The sequence below is a fragment of the Lonchura striata genome, chromosome 2, assembly GCF_046129695.1.
Source record: "Lonchura striata isolate bLonStr1 chromosome 2, bLonStr1.mat, whole genome shotgun sequence".
NCBI classification, from domain to species: Eukaryota; Metazoa; Chordata; class Aves; order Passeriformes; family Estrildidae; genus Lonchura; species Lonchura striata.
The window spans coordinates 102,177,800-102,196,182 of NC_134604.1; the positions used below are offsets into that span (position 1 = coordinate 102,177,800).

Genomic DNA, 18,383 nt, shown 5'->3' on the forward strand with positions numbered 1-18,383 from the left:
TTACCATTGCATTTCATTCAATTTTTCATAAAATGGATGTAGTTCACACCACAGAATCTGATGACATTACATATATAATATTGGAAGTTTGAGAATTTGCAGCCTTATAAGAAAAACCAAGAAATGCAGTGTCCCAGTTACATACAAGGGGATGTTTAAACCAGAAAGAATGCTGAGAGTCAGATGGTTTCCTTATGTTGTCTAACATTGGATTCACACACAAAATCATCCCCCACTAAAGGGCTATGCCCTCAGAGCTGAAACAGAAAAGGAACACCAGCTGGTTTTTTCAGGCAGAAGAAATTTGTCAGAAAGGGAATCATCAAGCCTGATTCAAAATATGGCCAGCTTCAGATTTAACAAGATAAGAATTTTCAAGACAGAAGTGGCACCTACAAACAAGGTCTAAAGGAAAAAATCCAAACCAATCAACCATCCAAATAAATTAGGCAAGTACTGTAGATCAGGACTACTTTAGCATACTCCTACATTAGAGCCAGACTTAATATCCTGTTCTAAGAAACCTGAAGACCCATTTGCTTAGACCTGAGTTTCAAGCTGTGGTACACATAATACAGTTTACAGCAAAAGACAATCAAGAAAAGCAAGTTACTTGTCAGTAATATATGATATAGCCAGATATGCTATAGATCCACAGCTCTGCCTTTAAAAAAACAAAAAAAAACAAAAGCAAAAGGCACAACAAAACCACAAAGGTCTGCAAATGAGCTAAGGTTAAAACCAATGGTTTAGATGACACATAGTTAAACGTATTTATGGCACCAGATGGCCATGCCAACAATAGGAAATGCATATATTAAATGCTGGAATTTCTAGTTAGTATTCATGATGAGTGCATTTCTTCACATTAGGCAGTTTCTTCAAAATCAAACAAAAAAAAAGCATCTTTAAAAATAAATGTGAAGTAAAATTTCATATGAATAATGAAATGCACTGTAATCTCAAAACTGAGAAAAGGTAGAGAGAACTGTCTCTAGTGGGTACTAACACAATATTACAGATATTAGATATCATCTACACTTCTCCTCTCACCCATCTGTATATTTCTGTGTGTGTATTAGTAAAATTAACTGGATTTTATACAAGACTTCAAAGGAAGTTCCTCAGGAATCTATGCCTTATTTACAGGTAATGAGAAATTCACAGGACATTTGACCACTAATAAGAAAGGCATACTTAGGTGTTGCAGGTGATGCAGATCTTCTGGACATGGCAGCAGGAGAATCAGACCTTCTAAGAGGAGATCCCATACCGGATGATGAACCAGGTGTTGCAGGTCGCTTCTCCTTCTTTATCTTCTCAGTCTAGAAGCACAGTTCATTTTAATTGCCATAATTAGGATCAATAAATCAAAAATGCATTTGATTGTTTTATTAGCAAGATGGTATATAAAGATCTGTGTGGTACACTTGTAAAAGCTTTTTAAACAGGCAGCTCACGAGTGAGGTGCTGTTAATAGTTTTTTATTTTACATAGACATAGCACACACCCACCCGTCTTGCATGGGCAGAGCATGCAAATTTTAGATAAGTAGTGCACATCAGAGCCTCTGCAAGAGTTCTTGGGTGGGGTGGTGGCACTGGGTGGAATCTTCAAAATCATCCATATGCCCCTGCTTAGACATGATCAGCAGTGCAAACCAGCATATCACAGAAATGTTGCTGCATGTAACACTGAATCACACTAAGAATGACACTACACAAATCTTTACTCCCAGCTTCGGTTCCCTCACTTGCAGCTAATTTAGATTACATGAATCCCCCTATCATTAAGTATTACAAGATACAGGACCTTATGTTATTATATTATTATGTTATTATAATATTATAGTTATTATTATTATTATTATTATTATTATTATTATTATTATTATGTTATTATAATATTATAGTTCTAACACAGAATTTTTTTAAAGCATGCCTTAAAATGTGTAGACTCAGTGAAGGTGTGTGACTTGCCTTTTCTGGGAACTATGGTGGATCAATAACGCATCTTTTAAGCAAACAGCATTAAAAATGTCCACAGAAAGAGTTAAAGCAATTGGTGTAAAACAGAGGCATTATCAATACACTTGGGGAATTTCTGAAATATATGAAGCTTGCTCATCAACCAGCAAGCCTGGATAGCCATACTCAGGAGAGAATTCTATTTGTCATCTCCATTCCCAGAAGTTATAAGCAAGTCCAAAAACATACACTTCAGGGCCTCAGTTCTCTGAAAATAGGGGTGTTGGTGTTCCAATACCAGCACTCAGCACTGATTCTCAGGAGGAAGAAGATATTAAAATGCTCCTTAACAGGAGCACAAAGACAACAGGCTTACTTTTCTTCTGCTTTTTCTTATAGCAGGGAAAGTACTTCATTTGTATTAATGTAAAGGGAAAGATAACAAGCAGAAGCTGCATCAGTTTACCCAACAGTGAAATCAAAACCATTGCAAACTCACCTGAGTAACTTCAGCTGCAGGAGCCCCTTTCATGGCATTGGCAGTGGAGGGTGAAGTTGCCTTTTTCCTGTCGGTGCTTCGGGTGGGGGAAGGCTTGTAGGGAGATTTAAGAGGACTAGCTGGTGCTACACGGGGACAGATATGGAATACTAAAGAGTTATAGCACAATAGCAAGAGCAAAAAGGAGCACGGATAGAGGAAGTAAAGGAGGGGAGAAAACAGCATACTTTTATGTTATAATGTCCAAAGGTAGTTTTAAAGCGTTTTTTAGTGTTTTAAAATATCACATATAATGCATTCAATATGATCCCATGTTTGTTAAAAATGTCTCAACTGAAACATTTTATAGGAAAAAAATTATCTCTAAAATATAATACTATTTTTCTCATACACCTTTTGAATCACCAGTTCTAATACCATGACTAATACTGTGACTCCTTTTTCTTCTAAGAAGTCCAGCTTCCTTTGCATACGATACAAAGAGTAAGCAGATAATGCTAACTGGGTGACTTTTGAACACATACTGCAAAACAGGAAAGGTGACAAAAGCTTAGGGAATTTTGTCTTTTTTAAACCCTAAACATGCAAAGGCTTCTAAATATGTTAATTACTTTCCAAATAATTAATAAAAAAATTAGCAAAAAAGCCTCCAAACCTAAACTAAATGCTGCTGTAGGTATTTCAGTTATTTTTATTTGAGGGAGACATCAATTTGAGTGTGACACATGCATTACAGTTTATATGGCAAGTTTTTATTTATTTGCAATATGAACAGGATTTTTTAAAATGGGATATTTTACTCCTGATTTTGTTCATATTGCCCTTCTAAGATGAAACTTTCACATACATATAGAACAATCAACAGACTATATGTTTTATCAATAAGACAGACACTAATTGCAATCAAGTGATAGAATGTTTCCAATTTTAGTCAACTAAAGTCAGGAGTCATTGACTTTGAAAAAGCAGCAATTATGCACTAATATAAAGAAAGTCACATTCCCAAATTTTTTACTGGAGACAGCCCTAATAAAATTTTTATTACGCTCTTTTGAATGCTTTGAAGTTTAACTGGACCTTTGTATTCTTTGACCCACTTTTCAGCCAAGCGGCATAAGGTCACTGTATATTAACAAAAACATTCAGAAACTTAAAAGCTGCTTAAGAGAAATATTTTTACTTCAACTGCTTAAAGAATTAATTATGCATCCAGTAACAATTGCTTGCCCGAATACCTTGACTTCGAGTGACATTAATAATGTGTTGCTGTAGAGTCTGAAATTGAGGCTCCTCATTTCTAAGCTTACAGAAAATGCAGTAGCAGAGCAACTTTGACCCCAGCATAATGACAGGAGGCACAGCATGAGCTCCTGGAAAGGAAGATCCCTCTTCCTTTTTCAGAAGCTATTTCTATGGTGTGAAGTACATGACAAATGAGAGATGTCCCTCGACTGTTTTGCTAGCAATTACTGACAAAATGTCAATGGCTTCTGAGATTGTTGTTTGCAACCTGGGCTACAGCCTAATTGCCTTGTGGTAAAATGACAAAAGGATGCTTGTTCAAAAAGCTGTTGCCAAAATCAGCTGCCCTGCTTCAGCTCAATGAAAAGCAGTTTTCAGAACATATTGTACCCTTGTCAGACATGCCAGTGTATTACTTTAAAGATTCTGTGATGAAGAGAGATAAACCTGAGAGTTTACAAACAAAATGAGTGAGGAAGGACAAAAGTAATCCTTATTGATTTCTTTGATATCAAATACAAAACTGAAATAAAAGAAACCACAGGTGGCCTCGGCAATTCAGCTCAAAATCTTAAGCAGAATGTAATCTAATTTTGACTTGGGTTTTGCTCACTCTTGACAGTAGCTGCTCCCTGAGCAGTAACCAAACTGGCACTTTCTCAAATACTATATGAAAACATTTCTGCTTCCAGTAGAGGCTGGTTTTAATGCAGAAACAAGGGATGCAATTTTAGAGGCATTCAGTAGCAATGTCCCTATGCACTGAACAGAGAAGTAAAACACAAGGGAAAGTAGGTTTACTTAGCAATTCATATTTAAATAGCTTTGCATGAAAAGCACAGATGCAGAACGTAAGCCTATTTAACCAAGACCCTATTTAACCAAGACGTGTGAAAACACTTTATGATAAAGATGATCAGTCTTTTATCATCTAAATAGTTTAATCCTGGAAAAGTGTTTCCTTTTGCAGACAGGCATTTGGGTGCGTGCTTTGGGGCACGTTTTTTGTTTGTTCTATTAAAACTATAAAGGGCTGTTAAACTTTTGTCTTGTTTCAGCCAATGCTATGATCAGGTATGGCTTTATAAGCAGAAACTATTTGAAGTCAGGCACTTGCCCAATTATTAGCAGGATTGGAAACATTATTTTTGTAGATGTTTGCAAAATAATGGTTTTATTAGTCTACCCTTTACACATAGGAATGGTAACTATCATCCCATAAAGATCAATAATTTCTGGAACTGACACCTTCCTATTAATAGTCTGTTTTTCCATATGTGTATCTGCACCTATATATATATATAGGTGTCACATACACAGAGTAAAAGTCAAAAATATACTTAATAATAAGTAAACTGGAACCCTGGTAAAAATAATTAAGTCTCAATGGTGCACTGGGATTTTTGTTCTACATACTCTTTGGGTATGACAGGGCTGACGTTAATAAATCAATCAAAGCCTCTGAGAGTTGTCACATCCTTGTCTAAAAACCTGTTTTTTAAATGAATATAGTATTTTTTTAGTCTGCAGTTTTAATGATTTTTTTCTAAAATATTCAGAATAGCACAGAAAAGACAGTGTGCTTTTCAAAGATTTTAAATATACTGCTATCTGAAACAACTGAGTTCATCATTGATTTTGTACTATCCTGTAAATTGCCATTTGTTTCATAGTACTCCATTTCTTCCAGCAGCTACATAAATGCAGCTAAAAACATACCTCAGTGGTTTCAAAGTGAGGAAGTCACATTTTTACCTGGAGTATTGTACTGCTCAGAAAGCATTAATGTACTTCTGCTTCTGGCTAAAGATGACTGTGTGGGAGTCAGCAGTCGAGAAACAATAAAATTTTCCACTGGACTAAGATGCATGCGGTGAGCTGAAGGATGGGAGCAAATAAAATAAGATTTAAAATGTAAATAAATAAAACAATGTTACATTAAAATAACTGAAACAAAATGATGAAATGATTAAATGAAATGACAAAAAATTCTTGAACTTTCTGAGATTTAAAATACTTGAAGATAATTTTCATTCCCTCTGAAAAAAACCTTATCATTTCTCCACTGTTTTAAGTTTCCCACTTATACATTACACACATTAAGGTTAAGATCATGTTGTATTTTGTTTTTACTTAGAGGCATGTTCCATTCTACAAAATGGTTGCTTTCATGACTCAGCACAAAAAAAGTTTGTCTTCTTCCCCAGCAGGAAAGGTAAAACACTTGGTAGATCAGAGCAGCTGCTCACTAATGTGCCACCCATGCTGGGACTGCATTTGAAATCTGCCATCTCACCATGTTATGTAAGTCTTATTTACACAATATGCCTGCATTACTGCCTACTCCATAAATATAAGTGTCAACTATATAAGACATATTTATAGGTGTTCCTATGACATGTATATATAGCCATCTGTCATAATAACCTCAAAGCTTCTGATTAGCTTAAGCAATTCAAAAATTAAAATAAATTTACCTTCTCTTTTTCATTCCAGAAACAAGCCTTCATAATTTATTTCAGTAAATATATTTTTCCCATTAGACTTAAAGGGGATAGAAAGAAATAAGCAAACACAAAATAAACCTAAAAAAATTCAAAGAGTTCACAGTGAGATAAACTCTTCAGTCCTCTTTATAGTGTTTAGCAACCACTAATCCTACAAGATGATCATCTTTTGTGGAGCCACTTGAGGATCAGAGTTTCGTAAGAAATCAACAGGCTCTACAACTCTGGTCACCAGATTGAAGTCTCCCAGGTGGCTCATGAGACATATGCCTACATATGGAACATCCTATATCTACTGCCAGGCCACACCTTTGCTTTGCTTCTTTTTCCTTATTTTGATAGAAGGCCACAAGCAGTACAGTTATAGGAAATTGCTGCAGTCACAGCCTGTACTTATAACCCAGTTTGCTGGAGTATCAAAATTTGGAAAAGGATCAGTAAAAAGCTCATAGCATTTGTTGCTGGACTATGATCTCCAGCATGGCAGCACAGCCTTGGGACAGGCTGCAGTACCATGTTATTAATAAAGAATCTCTCAGATGTTTGAGTTCCTTTGAATAACAGACATAAACAAACCCCAGAGCTCTATGGACCAGAAGTGCTTTAAGCAGAAGGAGAGTTTATGCTGGCAGGAGACCAGCACGTTCACTTGCCTCTGTCGGGGGAATGCGTTATGGCCACTGTGGAGGATGAGAGGCGTTTACTGATCGGCGACTCCATTTGCTTTGGCAGATTCATTGTAGAAGCTGAAAGTTTGTCACATGCTGCAGAGAAACGCATTGAAGATATTTGTATTCACACCACAGTGTTGATAAACTCAAAAAATTAACCTTGCATCTGTACTCGTGGCCCTTGCACTGATCACAACACTGAATTGGCACGAGATGAGCTCTTTCTGACCACTGAGGACCAGCACTCTATGACACATGCTTTGGCATGCAACTTTTCTGCTTGTGAATTGTGCAGTTTCACAACAGCCTATTTTTTATACTGACACTGATAAATAATTATATATCAGCACAAGCATAAAGTTGTCCAAAGAAAACAAACCCCACACAGCAACTCTGAACTCATCTTCATTCCCCCTCCCTTCTACCTTCAGTCTGGAAGAGTTGAATTTCACATCAGACATTACTCTAATAAGAAAATTATATAACCAACATTTCTGCTTCTATATAAGACCTCATTGTTTTAATGACTGAGCTGGCATTAGCCATTTGGCTTTAACATTTTGTGCTTGAGAAGAACTAAAAAAAAGGGACAGTTTTTTTTGTTATATTTTTCTTCTGAAACACTATTTGATAAAATCTGCTTGAGCATAATATCCATTTTCTACCTTAGGATTTATATTCAACTGAATGAAAGAGGAATTTTACTCAAGTATTAGTACAGATTACTAGTACCTGATGATCACTGTATGATACTCAGAAGCTAAAAGCACAGATGCTTCGTCCCCTACATTTGAATTTTATTTCTTTCAAAACCAAAAATATTTTCAGCTAGAGACATGTATGAGACCCTAATTCCACACCTCCTAAGTCACTGCATTCCCTGTTATGTCCATCAAATCACTGCCTTAGTGGGGTTTCCAAAATTTGCCTCCATCTACTACAGTAAACAATGCAATTCACTACATTTCCTTTTTTAAAAAAAACAGATATAATGCTGGTATGCTGCAAAACATCAGTTGCACAGGCAAATACCTTTGCACATGAACAACAATCAGTAAAAAAATTGAATCCGTTTGCACAGAAGTAATAGTTCTGTGAGATCATAGACAGAACAATATTTACTGTGAATTCTGCAGGAGTAATAGCCAAGCTTGACTCCTCCTTTGGGGGAGAGAAAGAACCTACTTCTCAAAAGCACAGGCTGTGTATTCTTTTCAAAATGCCAAGTACATTTGCAATCAAATCAAATCACATTTTCAATTTGAAATCCTATATGCAATCCACTTGTAATTTTGGACAACTCATCTACTTCAGAGCCCTTTTATGGGAATAACAATTAAAAAAATAAAACACAAATTAAACCCCACAAAAAAAAAACACTAAAACCAAACCTGAACAATTGAAAACATGGTTGCTTAAACAAAGTCAACCACTTGAATTTTTTACAAATACCAGCTTGGTCAAACTTCATTCTAGGAAGCTGAAAACATAACATGGCTGTTTGCATCAAATTCCCTTGTTTTCAAAATATTGCAGGAGAAGGCCCTTAAGATGGAAAAAGAGGGCCTTTTTTTGGTCTTCATAACACATTTTCTTACTGTGCAACTGCAAATTTTCTCAACAGCACCTGTGCACATCCATTAGAACTATCAAGTATGTGTAATTACACACACACACACACAGAGCACCTGCAGAATTAACAAAGATGAGAATCTGAGCAGGAGAAATCTACAGTTACTGAGAAAACCATGAAATGCCTCTACTGTGCTGGAATGTGAGGCATGCACTGCTCCACCATGGCAAATTAAAAGGAAATTAAAAGACACTGGTCTACATCACTAAGGGTAATGCTGTAAGGTATCAGGCTGAAATGATAAGAAAACAGTGGTTAAGAAGAACAAGATCAGTGGATGGATTACAGTGATTAGAACAGTTATAAACAAGACATGATGGTACTGTGATTCTCTGAAATACCATTGAAGGAATCAGCAGGAGCAGTGGAGGTCACAGGGTCTGGAGGAAGGGTGTTGGCAGCTAAACCTAGAACAGGGGGTGGGGTATTTTCTGATTCACCTACACAGCAGAGAAATCAGAGCAAAGAGAGGTGAAAGAAATTACTGAATAAGTTGGGGGAGCTGGAATTAAGCACAAACTGCATCACAAAGAAAACTGGTTTCTTTCTCAAAGTATAAGAGACTTCATTATTATATATATAATTCCCTGGCTTTTTAAAATGACATATCATGAAAACTATGACATGAAACAGTTTGTCTTTTTAAAGTTAAGTATACTTATACACTATTTAAAAGAGAGCAATTGTTATATTTCATCAACACCCAAACATGGATGTTTTTCCCTATAACATCAGTTTATTCAAACTTGAAAAATTCAAATAAATTATATGATTTAAAAGAGAAAACATGCATCTTTCTGAAATATAAAAGCAGCACATGACTCATTATGTAATAAAAAGAATTTCCTCTGAAGCCAAAGCAAAAATAGCAGTAACAGAATGTACGTGGGGAAAAAACTCAAACTATTTTAAACTTCACATGCTGCATAGTCATCTAGAAATTCCCATCAGGATTTAGAAATACCAAACAAAAACAGAACATCTTTTTCAAGCCTTAGACAGCACTCAGTCGTTTAGTGAATATTAAATTTGCTAACTGTGTGCATGGGAAGACAATGTGGAAGAAGCTATTAAGGGAGACAGTGCATCAATTTTAATTTTAGCATTTAGCATCTCCCAAACTGATTCTGGTTACTCTGCTAGAATTATCTACATTCCTAAACTTCAGAGGAACCTGTCTCCACAGAAGGTATTAGGGAGAGGAAGCCCGGCAAGCAAGTACAAAGCACTTATTCACGCCCCAAGGCAGTAGCCCCTGCGGTACCACCCTGACTATAAACCCATCATACTTACTATCTCCACAATCTCATGCATTTTGCACTTCCAGATCTGCAATGCAGGCAGCCTGCTTCACTTACCATCTCTGCCTCCTGAGCCTGCAGCCAGTGCTCCTCCCCACGACCATCGCTTCTGTTTCTGCTCCAGCTGCTGGCTGCGTTCGAGGGACCGGCGCATCATGGCTTCTAAACGTTCCTGGTAATTTTGGTACAAACCCAGACACAAATCCCAGTCAGTTCTCTGGGGGCTTCTTCCCCCGCCTTCTAGAACCAGGCTAAAAATACACAGTCCCCCTGTTGCTCCACACAAGATGCTTAGAGGAGCTTGCTCACAATGAAAGAAAAAGAACTGAATAAAGAAGGTATCAGCATGCTACCTACCTCCAGATACAAGTATCCTTTGTCTGCAAGCCACTGAGGTCACTACAGAGGCCTAAGTAAATAACACAGGTTGCATCACTGCCTAGCATCTGCTCCTGCTGGTGAGGCTGCTGCTGTGCTCTGGACTTAATTTGTATAAGAATAATGCTCGACAAGCATTAACTCCTTCTTGTCTATGCAGACATCAGATTTTTTCCCATCCCTTTCTGAGCACAGTTAAATTGCTGCAATGCCAGTGGCTCCACCTAGTCACTCAGATAAATGATCGCTTCAAACTCAAAGTAGGTTACTTTGCAGGATGCCCTACTTATTTATTTATTTTTACCAAAACTCCCTCCTTTCTTCTTTTATGTTCCTTAAGTCGAGGCATTTGAGATCTTCTGGGTTTTTTTCCTTCTCTATGTATTTTATTTTAGCATGCCTACCTCATACTGCTCCAAGATTTACTTTTTTTCCCCCTGCCACCCCCATGTTCTTCTCCACAAGTTAGGATTTTAAATGGGAAGAATAAAATTAATTTTTTATCTCCCCAAATCTTGCTCTACCTTTAACTTACAGCTAAGTTTGGTCACTTTATTCCTTTTCCATCACCTCTTGACTCTCAACGACCTTCACTGAGTTTCATTCCCACCTCCTCCCTCTGCTACTTTCTCAATGATTTATTGTTGTGGCAATGATCCCTGCACTTTTTCTTTTCCTCCTTTCAAGCAGATAAAATGTGGTTCTCCCCCTCCCACAATTTCATCATCTAACAGCTTCTTCCTTCCCTCCTCTCAGTACCTCACTGGCATCTGACAGCCTCCTCACCCTCACATTTCAGCAGCCCAACCCCTACTGTGAAAGATAAGTCTACTCTTGCTGTCTCCAGCTCCAGCCCAGGGAGTTTTAGCCCTTTGATCCTATTAGTATTTTTGGTGTTATTCCTTATTACATTTGCTATGTTCTTTTGGCCTAGTATAAAACTCCTACTCTCATCTACTTCAAACTGGATCCTGCAGGCTTCTGTGATTACATCATACCCATTTTGATTTTTATCAATCCCCTGCCCTATCTCCAATATCTTTTGGCAGCTCAGATAAATTGTGTGGAAAACCCTTCATACATCTCTTGACCAAATTACTTTCTCTCACTGATTAATGCCTTCAGTCTGGCTTTCCTGAGCTATTTTACCAAAAACATTCAGTCTTTGTCTAAGTGTGTTTCCTTCAGGCTCTGTACTGGTGGTGAGCCAGTTGTCTCTGATGGAACTCCTTAAGCACATCAGACCCTTACAATCCAGTTGTCTCCATACTTTTATACATGTACCTGTAAACTTTCTCTTACCTTCCTGGGTTTCTGACTCTGGTTGACTTTTTACATTGCCAGATGTCCCCTCATCATATTTTGGTTATCTACAATATACTTTTGCCTCTTCCATATCTTTGAAGAATCCCTTCTACTACCATGACTTGCAGTAATTTATTTCTGAGTTCATTTTTTCCACCTCATCAAACCCTGCTACCAGTTATCCATCAGTATCAACATCAAGCTCTCTTTAATTGTATCACAAAATCTTTAAGCTCTTTTCTAATTTTATTACAAATCACTTGTGCTATAAAATATTCTGTCACCCTCTATACAAAGAGTGAAAAAAAGGAAATTCTTGCACCCTCTATCATCCCCAGCTCTCCTGTCTCTTACCTTTTGGCCAGGTGACCCACCCTGCTGTTACAATTTCTGCTGCTGTCTCCAGGAAAATGATCTTTCAGCCGTGTTGTGAGCTCACAGTCTGTCAGGTAACATCATTCAAAGACCACTGAGAGCAAGCAGCTGCTTCCCTGCCCCCTCCCCCCCTTCATCCCCCTCCTCTGCTACTCAGTGCCATCAGTGTCCAGGCAGGCATGAAAATGAGAGCTCAGCCTCTTCCCTTCTCCCTACAGAGCAAATGAAGGAAGCATCACAAGGCTCAAGCACAGCCTCTTCTGCAAGAGCACAGAAACCCCCCACAGCTCTGAACACCCCATTCGGTTCTTACACACACCCTGCCTGTGAAAAAGAAACAAATCTTTTTCCACTTTCTGGACTCCGCAGTCAGTCCTCTCCGCTTTAGTTTGCTAGAGGTTTTCTTTCTTCTCTTACTACCTGATGATACAAGCTTCACATTTAAATCCTGGATGTGCAGGCTTTGCATTACAAATTTGTGCTTTTTTACTTTGAGCTCCCCACATCTCTAACTTAATTCTGTTTGAGCCCCTTTTCTTAGTCTTTCCAAACCTCACATATTTCATCACCAGTTCCTCTCTGCAGCGTGCCTCTTTTCACCACTTTCTTCTACTATGCAACTTGCCTTAATCTATCTTTCTACCCACACCCTTTACTAAGGAAAAGCACCCTCCCATTTCTTTCTCATTAAAGCATACTCTTACATAGAACCTTTTTTTTCCATTTCTAATGAATATTGCTATTCATTAATAAAAAAAAAAATTAAAGCAGTCATGTTTCAATTATTTCTGTTTGCTGTCTTGTTTGGGGCTTTTTAACAATGCTTGGAGTAAGCAATATTCTATAGTTTGCAAACCACAGAATACACTTACAACTACTATCAAAGTATTGTTTCAAGAATAAAATCCATGCTGAAATAGATTAAAGAAATTAAATGACATTTCATACACATTTGAAAGCCCATGCTACCTACAATCTGAGGCTGAAATCTTCAGATACATTATTTGGAGACAATCATTCATTTTCATTTGCAAAGAGCCTTTCATTAGAGCACTATAGAATATAATTATTAAAACTCAAAAACCTCTGCAGATATAGGTTAGATAAAGAACAATACAAAGGCTGCTTTTCACAAAGAAAGCATAGTTATTAAAAACATTTTAACTTGGCACAAAACTAAGAAGCCAAAGAAAATAATAAGACATAAGCAAGCATAGCATAAACAACTCATACATTAATAATTTGTTCCATGATGAAAATTAAACCACAAGACAAAGCTTTCCTTCATCAGCAAACAATGCAGAAAACCCTTCCAGTTTATGTTATAGGCAAAGCACCTTCTTGAAAACATACCAGACTATGTGATCTCATTTGGGAACTCTAACAGCTACAGATAGAGGAAACAATGTCTGCTTTCAAGATATACTGAATTTTCACAATGCACAAGCACTGCATGTAGGTTAAACTAAGAATGAATAAAATCACAAGAGAGAGACATCTACTGCTAACATCTAAAATATACATTACTTTCCAAAATCTAGTTACTCATGCAAGTTTTCCTCAGCCTGAGCAATAGAATAAGCACTTGTACTGTCTGAATTAAAAGCAAACAAAACCCCGCTCCTCAAAACTCAGTTGAATTACTTGGTTTCTCAAAAATAAGTTCTTTCCTTTTTTTTTTTGTAAAATATAACACAGATGTGACAAGGAAAACAATGTTTCAAGTATTATGATTCAAAATAATTTATGCAAATAATTATAAACCAATCTCCTTATATCTGCAAGACAAACATCTGAAAGAGCCCCAAACCATCTCTTCCTCCTCACTTTATACACAGTACTGTATGTAAGTAGCTCACTGTTTCCTGAGATTATCAGTTGGCTTAATCTTTGAGTGGAGTACAGAAAGTAATTACAGCTACAACATCTTGGGAGTTTTTCACTCTTTTGTGTCTAAGCACATTCTTTTTACAAATGTAACAAATAGTGCACATGCACCAAAACAATCTCTTCCCAATAACCTGTGTACAGCTAGACATCTATTTACAAGGTATTTCCAAGTTACATGGAAGTTCAGGACAGGAAAGGGAAAAGAATTACTTTAACTGAGAAAGTTACTTTTGTCCAGATCCCTGTTAAGAGAAACTTTTAAATCATTTCTGTAGAACAACACAGTGCTTTATTCAAGGCTGCTTTTACTAAAAGTAGTGCACAGCTTTAAAAGTAATCCAAAGGGGAGGGCAGTGATACTGAATACCTCTGTAGATAAGAAAGATGCAGTCAATATAGACAGAATAATTTCTAAACATTATTTATTCAGTTCCTTCTGAAGAATCTGACACTTTCACTGTGCTCTGCAACAATCTCCAACTGCCCCTTCTGAAGAATCTGACACTTTCACTGTGCTCTGCAACAATCTCCAACTGCCCCAAAGAACTCTGACAGAGTACCTTGATTTCTACCAAGAGAGACCTAAAAAACACCATCCCTTATGTGGCACTGTTGAGGGGGAAAACTAAGCAAAATAAATCAAATGTTAGCCACTTCTTTAAGAAGTCCTTTGCAAGCAAAACAGTCAAGCACAGGATGCTCTGATATAGGAGCAAACAAATCCCCACCAGTTTGTTAAGATCTATTCCTCTCAGACTCTTTGAGAGGCAACAACAATAGTTTGTACACAGAGATTTACATGACCTCTTCCTACCATAAATGTGCACTACTTTCTGCTCTGTTTAAAAAACAAGGAAAATTAATTCAGGAAAACTATAAAGGACAACCAGTAAGGCAGAGAGCAAGGAAGAAAATCTCTCTAATTGTCATTTCAGACACTTGATGAGCAAGTAAAGTGGGTACTCCAGTACCCAGCCAGTGTTAACTGGTGTTGAAAGGAGAAACACTGAGAAGATGCCACAATATACTGGCTTACTGGCAGGAGCACATACACCCTCATACCCCAGGTGGTTCAAAGCTTTTCCAGTAAAGACAGCCTTAAATGGCCAAAATTACTCACAAGCCGTGAGTAACTCGCAACGCCCAGGGAGCTGCAAATTCATCACCATCCTTACTCAGACCTCCACTGTTCTTATGCACACAGAGGTTGAGGGGTTCATCACAAGAACAAGGGAAGGTGAGGCTGAACTGGCAGACCCTTTAGTAGAATTCAAACAGAATTTGAGAAATGAGGAAAAAGAAAGTATGAAGGGAAGCTAGGAGGTGATGATGCCTCCTATTCCCACTTTCCTTCTCTCACTCTCCCCTGTTCTCCAGATTATTCCCCTGTGCACCCTCTTTTCCTTTGAGGCTCCTGGACTTTTTCCTCTCACAGGTTTAATCCATCCCCAAATAAGCAAGCATCCTCACATGTGCAGTGTCTTGGGGAGCTGGAACAGGCCTGCTGGAGCTTGGGAAGAGCATCACAGTGTGCTCAGCCTCTCATGCCCACCTCTGGGGAAGTGCAGGAGGCCACTGCAGGAGATGGGATCGGCCCCTGCTGAACAGACACCTTGGGTCTGACCTGTCACTGCCCTTTACATCCAACAACTCTGCTCTCATTTCTTCTGCGAAGGCAAACCACAAATGCAGGGAAAGCTGGTGGATACTTGCTCTTCCTACACCTCTCCGCCCTTCTGTCCTGCTCTGCTGAAAATTTTGAGGGCAGGGTTTTGGATGTTTTTGTAACTTGCCCCTTCCCCTTACAACCCTCACAAAGGGAATCGATTTTCTTAGCTGCAAAAGGTTATTACAGCAGGAAATGCTGGAGAAGGAGCACAGGACTTCAATGCTGTTACCACAATAGAGGGATCTCCTACCCTTTGTTTCTGCTTTTTCCCATTTTTCTTCAAGAATTTGAAACAAAACACATAAAATATTTTTAAATTAATTCTCTGCCATTACATAGAAGCCACAATGAGAATGTTAAAGTTGAACGAGAAATGACAGGATACAATCTTTTCTTCAAGTAAAGTGAAAAATCAAACAAAAAATTCAGTGAACAACTGTATGTTATTGTGAAATCATGCAAAAGTGTTTTACCTGTTTTGCAAAGTTATTCTGATGAAAGGACAGGGCAGAAAAATGGAGGCTAAGAACTATGGATTTCTAAAGCTTTTTTTTTTTAATGCAGGAATTGAGGAAATATTTTCTTTTGGCTTTTTTTATTTTTTTAATCACTGCCTCCTTTTCCAAAAATCATTAATTCTTTATCAGTTGCGGGTAGCAGTGCTGGTGTTCTCCATATAATGTCATGCAGAGATATACACACACATCCTGCATTCAGAGAGCTGTACCAGAAATTGGACTCACTAGAGCAAAAAAAAGAACCTTAAGTGATCTCAGCAGGGAGCACAAAATAGATGAAGGGCATGAAGATGCTTAAAAATATCTGTTTCTGTTTTATGTTAGAATTTAAAAACAGCCTAGATTCTTCACTGCTTTAAGTACAAATTTCTGAGTTTCTGTCACTGAGGAAAAATGGAACAACACATTATTTCTTTTTCGTGGACAGTAAACAGAACAACAAGAAGAATCTTTCCCTTTTTGGAAACACTCATCTTTAAAGACTTCCTTCCAAAAAGCTGGTGCTTTATATTTGACAATCAGAGTCCCAGATATGTTAGCAATAGTAGATGACTATTCCAGGAGATCAGACAAAAATTTTGAAAAATTGTTTTGGAAACTGTTTTTGATGTACAGTGGTAGACTACTTACAGCTCTGGTGATGTGCTTTGCAGCTCCTGCAGTAATTGCTCACATGTCTCCAGTCCTGCTCCCACCCCCCATGGTTTAATGCGTGTCAATATTCAGCCATGTTCAGCGCTGCCATACATCTCCCAGCAGACCTCACCTCCTCCTCTTTGAGCTTTTGTCTCCGCTTCTCTTCAACAGCTGCTCTCTTCTGCTCCTCTCTCTGCCTCTGCTCCTCCAGTCTTCTCCATCGCTCCTCCATTTGCTTTTCATACTGAAGTTTTGCTCTTCTCTCCTTCTCCAGTATCTGCTGCTCCCTAGCAGCTTATGCAGAGAAAAGGGTGCATTTCACATCATGCACATTTTCTTCCATTTTAAAATTATTTGGTTACATGAAACAATAGTGCAAAACAACAAATACAAGTACACATGATTTTAGTCAGTTGAGATTAAAAATATAGTGCACAGAAGTACAGAAATTATTAGTTAATCTAAGCAACTTGCTCAATAAATAAATAGGGAAGCCCTTGTACACAAGGTGCTAGTTTGTACCCCGGTGTACAAAACAGTTTAGCAAATGTTTTTAATGTATCAAGTCCCTTTGAAGCATAAAGCCAAATTATTTTTTTTAGACAGGAAATCAGCTCTATATGTAGAAGCAAGAGCCCTTGGGACTTCTTTAAAAGTGTGCTTCTTGTTATGGAGCTGCCTTTAAAACAGACACTCGTAAACAACATATTCTGTGTTTTCTATGGAGTTTTGAAAATACATCTTTCAGCTCCTGATTTGGTGCTACATCTTTACCCACTTCTGCTTCTTCACATGAAAAAAAATTACTTCTGTACTGAGGTTTTGCCCAGCTGTTTATTCCTACTGGAGCAATAATCTTCATGGGACATTACCCTGATGTTTCAGAAACTCGGACTGCAACAATACATACTGGACTGTTGCTTCAGGTGTACATATGAGAACAAGTAGCAGGAATTAACGTGGCAAATTGAGAGGAAAAATCCATTTCCCATGCACATGTATTCCATAAAAAGGCAACAGAGGAGTTCTGTAAGCATGCCTATATACACACAAGCCTGTAGTGTCACATAACAACACACATATAGCCAATATCAAAGAATATTGCTAGGCTAAAGCTTGAAATCAAAAAATGCCAGAATTAACACTGTTAATACAAGAGCTAGTCCTTCTTCCTGCTCACTTATGCCTCTGCTCAATTATGCCTTTGTTTCTTCAGTTCCTGTTTCCTTGTGCAGCACACCATCATCCTTCTAACTCTCCTATATTATCTTCCCAGTGTTCCTAGGATCTTGCCCAGTCATTCCAAATGCCTCTTCTCAGATCAGCCTTTTCCCCTCAGTTCCTGTCCCCAGGGTCTTTAACCACACCTGTGACTTTCTGTCCCTCTTAGCCCCACTCCATCCTCACTCCCCTGGGTTAAAGCCAGAGTCTTCCCAACACCAGATCCTTTTCCAACATTCAATTTCTTTCCCTTGAATACAGAAACCTTCTACAATACCTCCTCAAATCCAGCCTGCTTTCCAGAACACCTTCTGGCTTATTCTTTTTAGAAATACAGTTGATGTTGTCTTCCCCTTTTGTCCTATGAAAATCTACTAATCCTCCCAACTCAGACAGGGTAGTATGAGGGGAGTGTCAGTGATGCAGTGAACCTGGATTGAATGCATTAAGTTCAGACTTGTCAACAAAGTTACCTCGGAGACAGTGGATAACAAGTGACCAGGCATTAATTATTCCAACTGCTAGCCACATCAGGTAGAGCAGGTGACAAAGCATGCTGAAGTTCATAAAA

General features: G+C 38.0%; 1 protein-coding gene across 3 annotated transcripts in view; it reads right to left on the reverse strand.

Annotated features, from left to right (window-relative positions):
• The window catches only part of MAP7D2 (MAP7 domain containing 2), an 87,820-nt gene that overhangs the window by 16,302 nt on the left and 53,135 nt on the right, over positions 1 to 18,383 (reverse strand). The window contains exons 3-8 of one of the 3 annotated variants that reach the window (XM_077781636.1): positions 16,722 to 16,885; positions 9,878 to 9,992; positions 8,861 to 8,959; positions 6,869 to 6,979; positions 2,467 to 2,591; positions 1,198 to 1,325 (exon numbers count right to left, since the gene is read on the reverse strand). In XM_077781636.1, the coding sequence (XP_077637762.1) occupies positions 1,198 to 1,325; positions 2,467 to 2,591; positions 6,869 to 6,979; positions 8,861 to 8,959; positions 9,878 to 9,992; positions 16,722 to 16,885 (742 nt within the window). Of the gene's footprint in view, positions 1 to 1,197; positions 1,326 to 2,466; positions 2,592 to 6,868; positions 6,980 to 8,860; positions 8,960 to 9,877; positions 9,993 to 10,177; positions 10,457 to 16,721; positions 16,886 to 18,383 lie in introns of those variants that run through there. The other 2 variants (XM_077781638.1, XM_077781637.1) reach the window with 2 other exon arrangements.